Source organism: Lytechinus variegatus, chromosome 13 (assembly GCF_018143015.1).
Source record: "Lytechinus variegatus isolate NC3 chromosome 13, Lvar_3.0, whole genome shotgun sequence".
Taxonomy (NCBI): Eukaryota; Metazoa; Echinodermata; class Echinoidea; order Temnopleuroida; family Toxopneustidae; genus Lytechinus; species Lytechinus variegatus.
The window spans coordinates 16,636,262-16,653,125 of NC_054752.1; the positions used below are offsets into that span (position 1 = coordinate 16,636,262).

General features: G+C 38.0%; 1 protein-coding gene across 1 annotated transcript in view; it reads right to left on the reverse strand.

The window, feature by feature from the left end:
* LOC121426452 (PDF receptor-like) overlaps window positions 1-16,574 on the reverse strand; it is a 31,480-nt gene extending 14,906 nt beyond the window's left edge. The window contains 5 exon segments of the mRNA XM_041622758.1: window positions 1,197-1,275; window positions 1,278-1,299; window positions 4,691-4,720; window positions 4,723-4,820; window positions 16,471-16,574. Coding sequence (XP_041478692.1) covers window positions 1,197-1,275; window positions 1,278-1,299; window positions 4,691-4,720; window positions 4,723-4,806 — 215 coding nt within the window. The 5' untranslated portion in view covers window positions 4,807-4,820; window positions 16,471-16,574.
* Window positions 16,575-16,864: the final 290 nt, after the last annotated feature.

Here is a 16,864-nt window from a genome sequence, read left to right on the forward strand (position 1 = left end):
GCGGATACGTACTAATACTTCATCATGCAAATAATTTCTAAGATTTCAAAGGTGTAAACTCTCTGACCTCCACAGTGGACATACAAACTGTATTATCTCGTAGCTAACAGGCGTGATTGGGGAGCGGAAATTTGTGTATAATCAAATCTTATTTTTCTAATTCACTTTCACACATTTTAGTTAATCTTATGTTCAATTCCCATCTCTCTCCTCTATGTGAATGATTTCTCAGCCTTCTTGCCTTCTATTCATATCTGTTGATCACACTTTTTTTTTTTGGGGGGGGGAGGGGGTGGGTGTCTCTTTCGTTTTACTGAGAGTCTTGAAGCTGACGAAATATTGCAAATATGTATTTTGTTCAGAGTCAATGACGAAGCTGCAGTTTTTTATTCAACGATTTTCGACAAAGACTTCTTGGTTGTTCATTGTCATCAAATATATTTGACAATACATTTTCTATGTTCTTGAAAGCGTTCTTCATTGCGCTGTGTAAACTTCCTATTGAGCGAAAACAAAAAAATTGACAAAGTTTTTCCACAGGTCATAAAACGTGCAAAAGAGGAAAAGAGAAAGATAGAAAGAAAAATTACCCCTATTTCTGCGATAGGCCCTATTCCTAAGTAGAACGGAAAAAGGGAGACAAATTTAAACTCAGTTGCCAATTGATTTTTCACTTCGGATTCCCTTCTATGGCCGTAAGCCCGCGTATACGTTTCGGTGTAGCGTTTCGTCGACGCGGGAAGTAGTAAACATTTTACAGAGTGGAATTGATGTCTAGTTAGGAGTATAAGAGCACGGCTGTCACCGACAGGGCTTGGTTAGGGTGTATAGCTCGCGTGGCTTTTACGAGCAAGGTTAGGAGCGATATTGATGTCAGTAGTAAACATATTGCTTGTCCTTGACTTTGAAGGGTTGATATTGTTCTACGATCTGCCAATGAATCCTAGTATAATGATGACTATTTACGACGAAGGAAGGACACATCTTGAACATTATGACTTCAAAGAAGAGATGATACAATATTTGTTCGAGTCTGCAGTTGAAGCTGTAAGGAATAAAACTGTCTATCACACCTCGTATTTTATAACCAGAACATTTTTTAGAGAATCATGTAATAGCTATAAAATTACACAGGAATTATTTAACTCCATCTATTATATGTAGAAACTAAGAAACACTAAAGAAAAAAGTCTTACCTGAAATAATAGAAAATGAATAGCGCCACCACGAGTCCGGTCCACGACAAGAAGAGACCAATCAATTCCATTAATTTTGCCCATTTATAACACTGTTATAAAACTGCAGGAAGATAAAATGACAAACCAGAGTTGCATTAAAATGACCAGCGAATGGATAACTTAGAACATGACATTGAATAAAAACCAATAAAAGCATATAAAAAGTATTTAAAAACATTTTATTTTTATTTCTCAGTGGGTAAAATGCAAAACGGGAAGTATGTGTGATAACAGAGGGAGGGAAGGGGGGGGTTGTTAAATATTCATTTTCTTCTTCTTCCTCATCATTTAGCATCACCTTTATCGCAACCAGGGGCGTCGATCCATTTTTAAGATTTGGGGGGGGGGGGAGCCAAATCATGAATCAACGTTCCAAAGGCGCTCGATCACACAAAACAAACAAACTCACCCCCACACACATATAGGCCCAAATATATATACATATAAGACTCATGAGAAAGAGACACATATCTTACCAACAAATTAATGCGAGCGAGGAGCGCGAACTGAATTTATTTTAATATACTGACCTGAAACAGGAAAAGGGTACCTGTTTAGGACTAGTTATTCATGAGGAGGACACATATCTCACTACACGAACAATGCGAGTGCCGAGAGAGAGATAAGATTTTTTTTAATATTCTGACCTGAAAGCTTTATTTTCTAAGCATTTTTGCTACCAATGATAAGATGGGTATCTAAAAGAACAATAGATAAGAGCGTGAAGCGTGCGAGCTGAAAATTTTGATATTTCGATCTGAAAAAAGGACAGTGTAGTAAACGTTTTTTTTAATAAAGAACAAGACTATATATATCCAACAAAAGATCATTTCAAATCGGAGCGGGAGTTCTTTTGAGGTTTAGAACTTAAGATGGGACATTCTATCCACCTTTCTAATCATGAAAAGTATGTTTTTTTGCTAAAGAAATGATACGAGCGCGAAGCGTGAGCCGAAATTTTTTATATTCCAATCTGAAAACCGGACATTTTTGGCACGATTTTAAATAAAGAACGAGTTGTGTATCTCAATCTCGCTTGCCGATTTGTGTGTTACATTATAATCTAATTCTATTTTTGCGCATCCGGAATTTTTTTTTTTTTTTTTTTGGGGGGGGGAACAATTATAATGATTGCCCCCAATATTTTCATTGGTGGGGCGATCGCGCCCCCGCCCTCCCAGGATCGACGCCTCTGATCGCAACCCTCTTCTGCTGCTGTAATACTTTGGTAAGAGTTTTCTTCTCCAAACATTTCCGTTTAACAATTAATATCCCTCTACCTCCATTCGCCTTCCTTTTCCATCATCCCCATTATCCACTCTACTCTTTCCCCATTATTACTTATTTGGTTTTCGCCATTTCCGTTCGCCAATACCTCGTTCCAATTCTGGTAATCTCTGATCTTCTTTTGTACATATCAACCTTATTGAAAACTGTCCATTCGTCAACACCGTACACTTTCCAATTAGAATATATTGACCTATTTACATTCTTGCCACCAACTGTCTGCTTCTAGTCCGTTCTGTAAATTTCCTAAATGATAGAGTTTAGAGTTTTTCCATTAATGGTGGGTAAATTAATTAACCTAGTTTTGTGCTTTCGTCGAAAGGATCCTTAGGTATATAATACAATTCAATAACACAAGACAGGCAATTATTGACCATTTAGCCAATTCTGCACACTCTATAAAACACCGAGTAAAATTTTACCATACATATGGTGTAGAAAGGGAATATGCACATTTGCTGGGTATTTTTTTTTAAACCCATATTGGGATATTTCAACGCAACATTGCGAAAATTTACAATTTTTTTTCACCCAACCAACATGCATGCTCCATTTCACCCAATATTAGGTAAACTTTTTTTTATAGTGAAATCATTTGAAGCCTTACTTTTATTTTGTGTTTTCGGGGATTAGATAAGATTAGATAGTTGTTAACAACTCAGAAAACCCACCACTTTTGTTTTATTGAAAGGAAGTTTTACTTTAGCATGATTTCAAGGACTTCTTTGATTTCCTGATTTATCATTAGTTGAGTCAGCTTTGGATTTTGCGACGCAGCTTCTGCGACGAACTTAATTGGCTCAATAATGCTGATGAGCGCATGCGCAAGAAAAAAAGTGGACCTGTTCTGCGCAAACGCATAACGATATGACTGGTGAATTAACTGAACGTCATATTACGTCGTCGTCATTGTCAAAAATGTGTGTGTGTGTGTGTGTGTATGTAGGAGAGGGGTTATAGGTAAAAACATCTTTGTATGAAAGATCAGGTTTAAACGTGTTTAACAAGAAAAAAAATGTCTGTCTGAAAGATCACGTTTAAACGTTACGCCAGATAAAACAAACCGAACCATCGTGAGTCCACCAAGGCTGCGGATAAAAGCAATCAATGATTTTTATTTCTCGAAATATGATATTGCCTATTTTTACGATGATTTGATCGCCCTGTAATAAGCATGACGCCTGTGTAAGTCAACAATCATCCTCTTTACATCACGAGTGTATCGATTTAAAACTTCATTTTGGAGGTGCCGTGGAGGTGCCGTGGCCGAGTGGTCTAAGGCGCCTGGCTATACATGAAAAATTCTAGGGTTCTTTTCCCGGCCACGGCAGCTATGTCCGTGAGCAAGGCATTTTATTCTACAATGCTCTTTTATCCTGCTTTCATATTAAATGGAAATGCTCTATGCATTATTGGTAACTAGGTGTTAACTTGTTTAAAAAAAAAAAAATTAAGGAAGAAACTAGTAAGAGAAACGCTGTATGTATGGTGTACGTGTAGTCAAACTTTCGTATTTTGTCTTTTAGAAGATGCAGTTCTTAAAAAAAATTGCCGATACTCATTTAGACCCATTAAAACATTTTGATGTTTCATTGTCGACACGCATTAAGAACAAAAAAAAAACATTTAACGAAAACGCACTCGAACAGCAAATAATAGTACGCTTTGAACAACGTCAGCTAATAGAATAAACGTTTATCCGATTGCATTCAGAACACTTTGAAGTTTAAATATAAGTCAGATATGCAAACAAAACAGAACTTAAAAGCAAAGTGCGAGGAAACTGTTTATTGATTTTCGGTCGGATTTCCTGGCACAGTCACACAATCATCGAACACTACGACGGAGCACCGTATATTGAAATAGTTATTTGAAAAAAAAAGTTAAACTTACTTGTGTAGAAACACGAGTATTGTGTGGTTCATATTGTGAACAAAACTTGCCATCATTAAAGGGTATACTTTGCGTACTATATCTGAGCGATAAAGACTCGTTTTACGAGGACAAAGTTACGGTGGTGCAGGTTGCAGTCACATCGAGGAAAAACCGATTCAAAGCGATCAAACCCTTTACGCTATATCCAATGCCATACGATCGGTAGGTTCGGAATGGGTTCATCGTTGTGACTGAGCCATGATGATTGATGAAAGAAAGAGATAACATACCTGTAATTGTGCTTCTGTTGCATTGCGTGTGTAAACGATGTATCATCTCGGCCTATATTCTTGAAACATTGCCGGTAATTAAGTCCTTCTTCCCATGTACCATCACTCTCACACATCCGAGTGAACGATTCTAGCAGTTACATGAACAAAAGAAAAGAAATATGTTAGTAAACTAATTAAAGAGTAAATGCAAACAGTGTAAATCCACTTCGATCAGTGTGTGAAGGGGATGACAACATTATCTTCAGCTGATCTTTTTTTGAGGGGGGGGGGGGGCACCCACATCGTCACGATCAAGGGCTAAGTATACATGACAAACGAGGGTGTAGCCTATGTACTCACTATGTAGTGTCTTATTTCAATAATATAGGATTTGTATAACGCACGTATCCACCTTGCTAGGTGCTCAAGGCTCCTATATTACCCCAGCTAAGCAAGTCTACCGATTCTGGTGCGCACAGCTTTTTGAGAAATTACTTTCTGCCGGTATCCATTTACCTCACCTGGGTCGAGTGCAGCACAGTGTGGATAAATTTATTGCTGAAGGAAAACACGCAATGGCTAGGATTCGAACCTACGACCCTCTGTTTGAAAGGTGAGACACAGAACCACTTGACCACGACGCGCCTACACGTTTTTATAATGTGTAAATAAAAGCTTGCTTACAACCCATTCCATGTTGCCGTCTTTTTTTTGCCAACAATTGTTTTAACCATCGAATTCTTTCACGTAATATATGTCTTTTTATTTCATCAATCCGACGAAACAAAGTGACTGCTGATATTCGTTTCTTGACCTCATCCCCATACTCCATCTCCCTATCACCGGCGCCGTCTCATTGGCCTGGAGATCGATTGACGGGGCAAAAGTCCGATTATGATCGCCTTCTTCCCGTCAATCCTCTTTTTCGCCGTCATCGATCTCGACATAGCTCAAGGGGAAAAAGAATCGCATTTCGAGCGATTTCCAAGAATATGTGGGTGCATTTTGAAAGGGAAAAAGAAGAAAAATAGAGGGAAAAGGTTGTTTAGTCTTGGTCATTCTCATCAAAATTATATTCCTCGCTAACCCTGCTAATACTAACATCATGGTTAAATAACAACATGCATGTTGGTTAGGTAAAAAGGTATAAATATTTTGAAAATCTTACGCGATGTTGCGTTGAAATAATCCAATATGGGGGGAAAAATACCCAGCAAACATGCATGTTCCCTTTCTACCCAATCTTGGGTATAATTTTACTCAGTGTTGGTAGAGTGTATATAATGTTTTAGAAATATCATATTGTATTTATATGTGCCTTTGATGTTTGTTTCATTATTCAAACATCAGGCGTCAGGTAACCCAGGTTAATGGTCTGAGTGAAATTCGCGGGCTTTTGGTTTTAACGATAAATTTGCACGATGGTACACTCTAAAAAATGAAGTGCTAATTTAACTCTTAAAGAGCGTGTATAGTGACTGCACTTCGGAGTGCTGATTTGTCTAGTTCAAATTTGAACTAGACAAATCAGCATCCCGAAGTGCAGTCACTATACACGCTCTTTAGGAGCAAAATTAGCACTTCATTTTTTAGCGTGTAGTATAACTTCGATGATAGGTCAAATGGGAGCATTGTGGCCCAGTGGGTTAGTCTTCTACTTTGAAACAGAGGGTCGTGGATTCGAATCCCAGCCATGGCGTAATTTCCTTTTGCAAGAAATTTATCAACATTGTGCTGCACTCAACCCAGGTGAGGTGAATGGGTACCCGGCAGGATTAATTCCTTGACTGCATGAACGCTGGAAGGCAGCTCGAGCTAAAGCCGGGGTATTAATAATAATAAGAAGAAGAACGCGCCTCGGAATAGAATATTTCTAGATAGATGGCGCAATATAAATGCTTATTATTTTTATTACTATTACCATTATTAAATGCACCAGAGTGTAAACTGTGCCGGTGAAAGGACATACGCTCTTTTTGCTCCGGTCTTAATATCTCAGATGGTTTAAAGGCACAAAGTGTGGATTGTAATGAGTTTTTGGTTCAGAACAAAGTAAATTTTAGGACTCTGTTTCATGTTTGGCTATGCGTGTGGATTTTCCATCCGGGTTGAACAATTGTCGCCGGAGCAAATGTCTTGGAACCGACATTTTACATCAACCTTTAGTGTGTCTCGAACAAAAAAGAGAATCGTCGAAAGGCACACCATATCATTCAAGAATAAAGTCCATGGTCCGTATTCTGCAGTCGGGTTTAACTGAAACTCAAGTTTAAAGTTGTGGTTTGAGTATGGATAGCCAATTGTTACATAAATCACTAACGGTAGGGATATCATATTTCAGCTCATTTGGCTCTAAAATAATTCATAATTGTTTAGGAAGTAGAAATAGATGATAATCTTCACCATCGATGAATCAGGAAAGAGCACAGTAAACAAAAAAAAAAACATACAACGTAATAAATATTCTGACACTTTTGGCTTCCCATAATTTTAACATAGAGTTAGACCATGGTCTAAGTTAAACCCGACTTCAGAATACGGGCCAAAGTGTCTAGGATTATCACTAAAACAAAACAATTGATTTATTGTACTTCGAAAAAATTATACAGATTGTAAAAAATAAGGGCTTTGGCCTGTAGTGAAGGGATAAACGGTATAAAGAGTTATGGGGAAGATAGGTCCTATCTCATATGTCAAATATTTTCAATTTATATTTCATTATTGATAAGTTATCCTCACCATGTTTATAGATAACCCTACTATTCAGGATAAAATCATGAAGGGGGAAATGCCTCCATGATATCAAATTTCGCGATTTCTTTTATCACCTAAAGTCTCAATCCTCGCGTATAATGTAATAAAGAAAGCATGCACACATCAATCAGGATTCAGAAACTGTATAGAGTATACACATAATCCTTGCAAGGATTTATGAATACATACGTGTCTTTCTCCTATAGATTTTCTAAAAAAGTTGCTGGGGGGAATGGATTTGTTTTGTTTTTTCGCAAATAGTGTTTTTTCCTCCGAGATAGACCTGTCACGGAGTTAAGATTTCTAATCACGAGATTTGCCTGGGGCTGTTAAAGTCCTTTGATGGTGTTTAATATTGTGCACAAAGTCAGGATTACTTATTCCGAAAGAGGATTTATAGGACTTGAACACAGGAAACACGTCAGAATACATAATGGCATTAATAATTAAAGAAAATGAAAAACGTTGGAAAGAAAGTGGGCCACTGGGGTAATACGAAGTGAAAGTGATTTTTTTTTAATTTTTATTTTTTATATAAGATGGTTTTTCTTGACCTTTAATAATCTTGTTGTTGTTGTTTGCTTGCTGCTGTTGTTCTCGTTACAGCTGTTGTTATTCTTCTTCCTCTTCCTCCCCTTCTCATCTTTCTTCTTCTTTCTTCTTCTTCCTTCTTTCCCCTTCTTCCATTCTTCTTCTCCTTCTTCTTCTCCTTCTTCTCCTCCTGCTCCTTCTTCTCCTTCTTCTTTTTCTTCCTTTTCTTCTTCTTCCTCTTCTTCCTCCTCCTCCCCTTCTTCTTCTTTGTCTCCCCTTTTCTCCTTGTGTCACCTTTCGTCTCCTTGTTGTTGTTTGCTTGCTGCTGCTGTGCTCGTTACAGCTGTTGTTGTTGCTCTTCTTCTTTTCCTCTTCCTCCTCCTTCTCTTTCTTCTTCTTTTTTTCTTCTTCTTATTCTTTTTCCTCTTCTTCCTCCTCCTCCCCTTCTTCTTCTTTATCTCCCCTTTTCTCCTTGTGTCACTTTTTTTTCTTTCTCTTTTTCTCCCACACTCCTTATTCTCCGAGGTGGAAGCATGGGCCCACATCCTTCTTCCCCCTCCCCTTCCCACTTTTCAATTTTCTCCTATCTGTACATGCCAAAATGTCATACTTTAAAGTCCGATCACCTTTAATTTCTCCCCTCTCTCATAATATCAAGTAAACCTTACTTTCCATAATAAGTTTAGGCAGTACGTTGAACATTATCTATGAAAATGACAAATTTGTCATGCTTCAGTTATATTCCAAAATAAGGCTCATTCTTATCCCAAGATATCCCGTAGATGTTGATTCGTTATTTTGTACATCTTTTGATCTTCCCTATATATGGGTAAGACTCGTTTAAGGGAATCCATTAAAGATATCAAATGTCTTAATGTCTTCATCACTTCTAACGATATTTTTCATCGTCACTCACTGTCCCCCACAGCATGAAGACCATCTTCATTGTATGTCCGGACGCCTTGGAGTTCACGTCTCTCGAAGAATGGAGAAATTATAGAATACTCACTTGTCAAGAAAAATCCCCAGAGGACCGAGGAGATTCGGAATTCAAATCGGGTTGGAATGAAGTCTTAACCATAAGATTTACCCCAATTTACACGTTTTTTCCCTCTTCATTGTACAGTTGAATGTCTGAGGTAAAGGAGAGTATCTCACTGAGTGGTGAATGGTCATTGTGAATGTAGCGAATTTTAGATCCACCAGGGATAGACACCGTTCTCATTACGCTTTCTAAAACTAGTTTACTGGAAACCGGTTCAGGAAACCAGTTTGGGAGATCGTTTTGCTAGCATTCCCATTTGATCACTTGAAAGTAGTTTTCAAAATCACTTCACGTGCATAAAAGCGATCTTGTTGCTACGGGAACGCTCTTAGTGTGGTGACACGTTTCGCGCGAATTTCGAAACCGCAGCGTAGGGATTCTATACACAGTGTGTTGAGTAGCGCGCTCAAAATGAGCGAAGATCGCTTCCCAAACATGCCAAAGAACGGTTCTGTCCTCACGCTAAAACCAGTTTAACGAGGCAAAAAAGGTTGCAAAACTTTCTTTAAAAATTCCAAGAAAGTTCGTAAGCTAAATGATTTTCATCGACGCAAAGAAATGTTCATACATGTTCAAAATTTATTTGCAAATCTATTTTTCCACAAACAGTTGCCTTCGCAATCGCAAACGGTTGTAGGACAATATCGGTGAAGTTCTCTATTTTTGGCCAGTGATAGCGACCAATGATCACATTGATCCCGTACAAAATTGACCCACTGATTAGAAATGTGCGTCGAGCGCTTGCGAACATATTTTTGATGCATTTTCGCAAAATGAACTTTTCTGACGAGTGTTGCAAACTGTTGTCAATTTTTGCGGTATCTAAATTTGCTTGCGAACTGCATTAAAACAGGGAGAAACATGTTCGCAAACGTTCGACGCATATATTTTGATCAGACAAAAAAAAAATCGGTGACCAGAGGACAGGTTAAAAAAATGGAAAACCCTCTGATAGCAATAGTATATTTACTGTATACACTCTTAAAATAATTTGGCAAGAAATGCCCGAATTTCAAACAACACTGGGCAGCACACACTGTCCACACAACCATTGGTTAAAATCTACCCAGATTGGGTAATAAAAACTAATGATTGAGCAATGAATTTGCTCAATTGGATAATAATTGCCATGAATATATATATATATATATATATATATATATATATATTTACATATACATGTATATATCTATATATTTTTTTCCAACATATACATTACCAGGCACAGTGGACAGTATTTTGCCCAACATTTTAAGTGTGTATATACTATGTCTTTCCAAGGAAGCACCTGGTCTTTTTGAAATTAACTTGACAGCATGGTGACTGGGGTATTTTTGTTTGTGTATGTATGCGAGTGAATGTGGGGATGTGCGAGCGCGCGCGTGTGCGTGAGATGAATAAGTATATAAAGATAGTATAGAAGAGAGAGAAAGAAGAGAAAGAGAGAGAGAAGAGAAGAGAGAGAGAGAGGGAGGGGAGACGAAGGGGATGGGGAGATTGATTGAGGCTAAGAGGTAGAAGACATGGATAGATCAGTACACCCAAAACCCAAGCGGGAATAACTAGTGCAACCAAACATAATGGCAATAACTGCTCGTCCTTGTCCCAAATGGCGCCCACACTCAGGATTTGTCTGGCGCGAGCGTAAAAATAATGATAATGAATAAAAAACAACAATTTCCAAGCAAAAGTCTAAATCGGACAATGTCCACTTAAGGAAAAGAAAGTAATTGATATGAGCAATCTTTGATGGTCAGGCAGTCATCAGGGAAATTTACCCAAGTTGATAGATTCCTATTCTTGTCTGTTCGGCAAATTGGCTTGTGTTATCCGAGAAAGCTGGCACGATACATGATATCTTGATAAAAGACGAGTCTAACCCCCTTCTTCTTATCCCTTGTGGAAAGTCTTGCAATCATGATAGGCTGTTTACCCTTAACCTAAACAGTGAAGTGTGGCAATAGAGGCCCAGGGAGGAGTGTGTTCAGATGGAAAGAAGAAGAATCTGTTGATGCCGACTAAATGACGACGGGAGGACAATACGATGACTAACAGTCAATTTGTATGAGGTATACCCTGTGTGTATGAATAATACCAGGGTAACCACTCCTCAACAGTAAAAATTAGCCAGTCCTCCGTGTAAGGGTGTACGGCTCATATGTAGAAGTAACAGGGAATTATGGAATAAAAAAAACCCCATCTCAATATTACCAAGGATGTTATTCTATCTACCCTAGGCGAACACTTTAGCTATATAACTGATTTGACTGATAATCTTATTATTGCCCTTTTCAGGTCTAAATGGTGAGCGCCAGTCAGGATTGAAGAAGGTCACATTCAAAGTCTTAACTCAGCCTGTAATCGAATCCTGCCCGTATTCTGAAGTCGGCTTTGATTTAAACTGTATAAAGTTGTAGTTGTGGTTTTGGTATGGATAGCCAATAAATAAATAAATAACTAACGGTAGAGATATCATATTTCTGCTCATTCGACTTTCAAATCGTTCATAATTGTCTAGGAAGTATAAATAGATGATTGTCTTCACCATCGACAAATCAGGAAAGAGCACAGTAAACATGAGAAACACACAACTTAATAAAAAAATTGACACTTTTGGCTTCCCATAATTTCATCACAGAGTTAGACCATGGTCTAAGTTAAACCTGACTTTAGAGAACGGGCCATGGCCTCCAGTTCGTGAGGCGGGCCCTCTACAACTAACATGGCTAAACTGCCATAGCTACAAAAATTGTGTCCAAATAGAGAATTGGGACCCACTTCCAAAAGAGAGAGAGAGAGAGAGAGAGAGAAAGTGATTGTGGGGAAGAGGAAGTGGGGTGCGCGCACGTGTGTGTACTGTTCTCAGGAGAAAGTGTGCATATGGTGTATGCCTGGTGAATGTGTGCGTGTGTATGCTTATGTTTTTGTGTGCGTAGTGAAATGTGTAAGGGTGTGTGTGTGTGATTGCGGGAGAGGGAGAGAGAGAGAGGGGATTGACATGGGGAGATATCGCCTTTGTCTTATAGATTTGTTTATCTCATTAAGAGCATTATTTTTCAAAAGAAATACACCGAGAAATCGAACGTGAATGTTCGATGCTGGAAATAAAATTACGCATCACGCACGGAGAAAAAAATGATTTACATGAGCATTTTTAAAGATGGCGCTCATCATCTGGAACTAAAGATTAGAACATCAGCCATGTAAACACTTTGATTGAGGAAAAATGATTGTGGGAATCAGTGCGTCGCCGATGACATTTTGCCGGGGAACGGGAATGTAACAAAAACAAGTTACAGATTACCAGAACAGAGCCTTGACGCATCATAAAGATATTCTATTTTATAGTTTTTCAAACGATTGTGGAATCACCTCGGCGTCATGATGCAGACAAATCAAGATGTGCTTGATCAATATGTCTAGCTAGGATTTAAGTATGATTATTGTTCTGAAGACAGCCCTCCTCCCTTGATTTCTTTCCAGTAGCTTCAAAGATCAAGAATATTTTTAGGTAAGAAAATTTGAAATTGTAAAGACATGTGCGAGACGCCGGCTTCCATCCATTGGAATACATATACAAGTAGATGCCTGAATTCTTTTGACGAAGATGTTCCTGAGATAACATGATAGCGTTTCATAAACATATTCGTACGACATGTTGTCGGACGCCACACCTTTCCTCGATTTTGATTGGCCGAGAAGTAACTCTCATAATGGCGAATGTCAGAAACATACTTTGTCCCCCCAAAAAATAGTCCGACTAGACCTACTAGTCCTCCCATGAAACGCCCCCCTTATCTCCACGTTTTTGTTTGAAAGTGCTGTAACTCGTGTAAGACATACACGTAGATGAAGAGGTCTTGAAGTACATTGCAGTATCAGTAGATTGATTATATCCCCAGTTAGAAACTATCACAAAGACAAAACCCACGCAGAATTTATCTGTGGTTCTAACTCTTTGCTACTAATCAAAGCATCCAGTGGTTCTGACACGGATCTACTTGCAGAACTCTACGAAAATCTCACTTTACCATTCGAGTAGACCATTCTCCATCTTTGAATATCAAGCTCAGAATACAGGACGATAGAAGATCACTCACTGGCTAAAGTGGGTAGACACTGACGGTAATAATGACTTATTATCATTATACAATTAGTTCCTAATTCTATTTGATTTTCATCAGTTTTGAGAAGATTTAAGAAGTGAGTTTAAAACAAGACCATGGGAGCTACATTCGAAGAGGGATGTAGATGCGATAGCCTACTTTTCTACGAACTACCGTTTAATCATTCAAAAGTTCATCCAAATCTGTTTTGAAAGTAATATTGTTATATACTTCCAAACGCTTAGGGCGGATAGGAAGTTTTAATTCCCCGAATACTATTCACTTCTAAATAGCAACTTGTTTTAATGTCGATTGTTCTATGATTTCATGATGGATAACTGTTAACCTGTATATAAAACAGATTGGTTTATCACAAAAGACTTCATAATCTTCTAGGAAACTGTGGGACCAAGAGACCCCACGACCCTTTTTTGATTCTCTCCATATATCAGAATGGAGATTCCCTCCTGAACGCCAAGTAACTACTAAGTTTTTTTTTTTACCTTATTGCCATATTGAATTCGGTCAACAAAGTTTTGAATCTAATTTATGGAAGGTATCCCTTTTGCTTCATATGTAAATGTATCTTATTTTTGTTATCATGGTTTCAAAAATAAAACTGGGAATGGTACGGTGTTTTTCAAAATACTTTTACGCCTTGCTGCACCCACAAATTATCGTGATAAGCAAGCCATCAAAATATTTAGTTTCCAGGTGCCAAAGAAACGATGATCCTCAACAAACAACTTTATATTGTCGACAGACATGAATAAAAACATCCTTCTATAAGCCCTTTCTGGGAGTCAGCTAATCTTAACAGATTTGGACAGATTACAGGATTACAGGACGACAGCGTAGTTGTACTTAAAAGTTGGCAAAATTGAAGGAAACATAACAAGAAATACAGAAAAAAAGTTACAAGTATACACACGAACCATTAAATCCTTTGTAAAATGATGTCGGGTTTGCCTTCATGGTCTGAACCATCACGATTTAACAACCCTTTTACTTCCATCTTGGTCTGTAACTCATAATTTCTAGATTATCTGAATTCAGCTTTGTCTACGTCATTTTCGCACTTTTCAGAATTGTTAATCAAAAAGTGGTGATAAACAGTCCTTCTAAGAGTATAGATTCGTTACACCTAGTAGGTATCACACTTTAACCGGTATAGTCTCACTGGAAATTAGACCAAAGAAACATCACCGATCACAGGAACTGGTCATGCTGGTTGTAGATTAAATAAGATTAGATCATGGAGCTAATAGCTCTATGATTAGATCAAACCGAACCGATAGTAGACAAAGTGGGTGCAGACCAATGAGCAATTAACTGAATATAGTCACAATAACAATCCTATCACAAATCCCTGAGCTAACAACACTTTCTAGCACAATCTAGGTGATAAACAAGACCAAAATATTCTAGGCCCGTTTTTCCGAAAAAAGAAGAAGACAGTATTGATGCTCGTGCGATTTGGTGATATTCATTAACCTCATTACATGATTCCTGTCTTTTCGCCGGTCTTTTTGGAGATAGAAAGTTTCCACTTTTGATTTGCGACTACAAATTAAACTTTTTTTTGTCAGTCGAAAGTTAACAAATATGTCCTGGAAAGCCTCACCCTTATGCATTACCATATTGATTGAAAGGGCGAAGGACGAAAATGCTGATATTTGAAATGTGTTTTCGATCGTTTTTTTTGTGGGATAATTATTTTATCCGCAATACTCAGAAAGTAATCACCTCTTGATGTCATTTTCTACTTATCTAATCCTGTATGACAGTACTGGAGTTACGAAAGTCAACTCGAAAGAAGAAAGGTCAGATGGTATGGGAACACTTGCCTTGATCAACAAGGGTAATTATTTTATGCAACAGTCCCCATACCCAACAAAAGAAACACAAAAAAACAACATATTCAAAAATCAATCAAGGAACGAGAAGACATTTGCATCGATCAAGAGAAGAAACTTGACGAATGATATTGACGGAAGTGTGATTATATACCTAATTAAGTGAAACAAAATTCTAATGGTTCGAGGAGCACTTCTAACGCTTGACATGCTTGAGGCGCGTACACAATGAGAGATCGAGATTCATCTCTTATTTGTATTTTGCTGATGGTGATCAGGAATAGGATAAGGAATATGGCTCTAGGTTTATTAATCAGATGATAACTTTTCATTTAATTGTTGTTGTTCTCACATATTTATTCAAAGTGACACATAAGCTGTAATGGAATATCTCTAAGTTATAACAATGTGTTCAAAGATCCAGCCATTGAACTAGTAAAATAGCCCTCGGGTTTAAAGGAATAAAATATTCCACACTTTCTCTTGTGTCGAAGTCATGAACACGTTGGTATGATAAACGAATTCGTGAAGATTGATACTTCATGCCCAAAGTTAAGAAACATGAGGACAATATCAGTATTTTTACTCGGCGATCCTTAATAAAAGAAAAAAAGGAAATAATTTCCAGGGGCTGAGATGGATAATGATGGCGTCTATATCCTTCTACATTTTACTTCTACATTGAAGCTAATTTTCTTTTTCATTTACCCTCCTTGAATTGTTTACGAAAATTACAGTGCAGTTCTCGAGGAAATGTATTTGTTCTAAAGACTCTACAGTAAAAAGTTCGTATAAAACAAGGATACCTAATAAAGAAAACTCTATTTATTAAGGATATTCAATGAATATATTCCACACCAATATACCGACATCTGATCAGAAAAATCTTTGTCGAGATTTGGTGAATCGAAAGAGAATGCTCGTCCTCGTCTCTGGCTAAATGACATATTTGCACGTATTCGTCAGCTCCGAAACTTCCGGGCCCCGTAACACAAAGATTAGCGATGGATAGAATATATGAGAGAAAACTTCTGATTGGTTCCTGGTCAGTTTTGCGCCAAATGCACGTGTAATGTTGATCTTGATTGGTCAGTTCATTTAGCGATTGATGGCTAATCTTTGTGTTACGGAGCCCCGGTTAACAAATATTCGACAAAGAATTATTAGTTATTCCTCATGGTTCCTTGTCATTTGATGGGTATCTCTGATACATTTACTGTGTTCTTGAATTCTTCCTTCGTCGCTGACCCAAAATTTGCTAGTAACATTCATTTAACGGACTGCAAGCCGGAATAAGCTACGGCTTGTGACGATCGTCTGCGTTCGTGGAGCAAGGGTGGCCAAACCCCATCGAGAAGGGGGGGGGGGGGGGGGGGGGGGGCTTCTCGAAAGGGTGGATTGAGGGAGGGGAGTTCAAAGGCCAACCATTATTCGATTTGGATTCGTTTCCGTTGGTGTGACTGTTGCATAGAGAATAAAACAGGGACAGAAAGGAGATACACTTACTCGTTGGATCGATTTGTGGAAAGATTGGTGGACATGGCAAGGTTGCTGATTGGTTGATTGCGGTGAGAGGCCAACATACGGTCTTGTCCCATTCTGGTAGGCAATAACCCTCTCTGGTACATCTGTGCAAAGATGAAAAAAAGGAAATGCTATGGTTAATACACTTATAGATTTGTATATTTATATACTCTGTTATCTGAGGATGGTGTTCCAATCTATTGACGGATCTAAGCCCAGTCGAGTACAGTTTGTAGTTTTGTCATTCTAGCTATGAATCTGTTCGATTTCTTTACATCTATAATTTCATTCTTGGCATCAATAATTCAATAATTGCATTTTGTTTATAACACAAAATACATAGAATTCGAATTCATTAAGCTATGACTCATTTGTG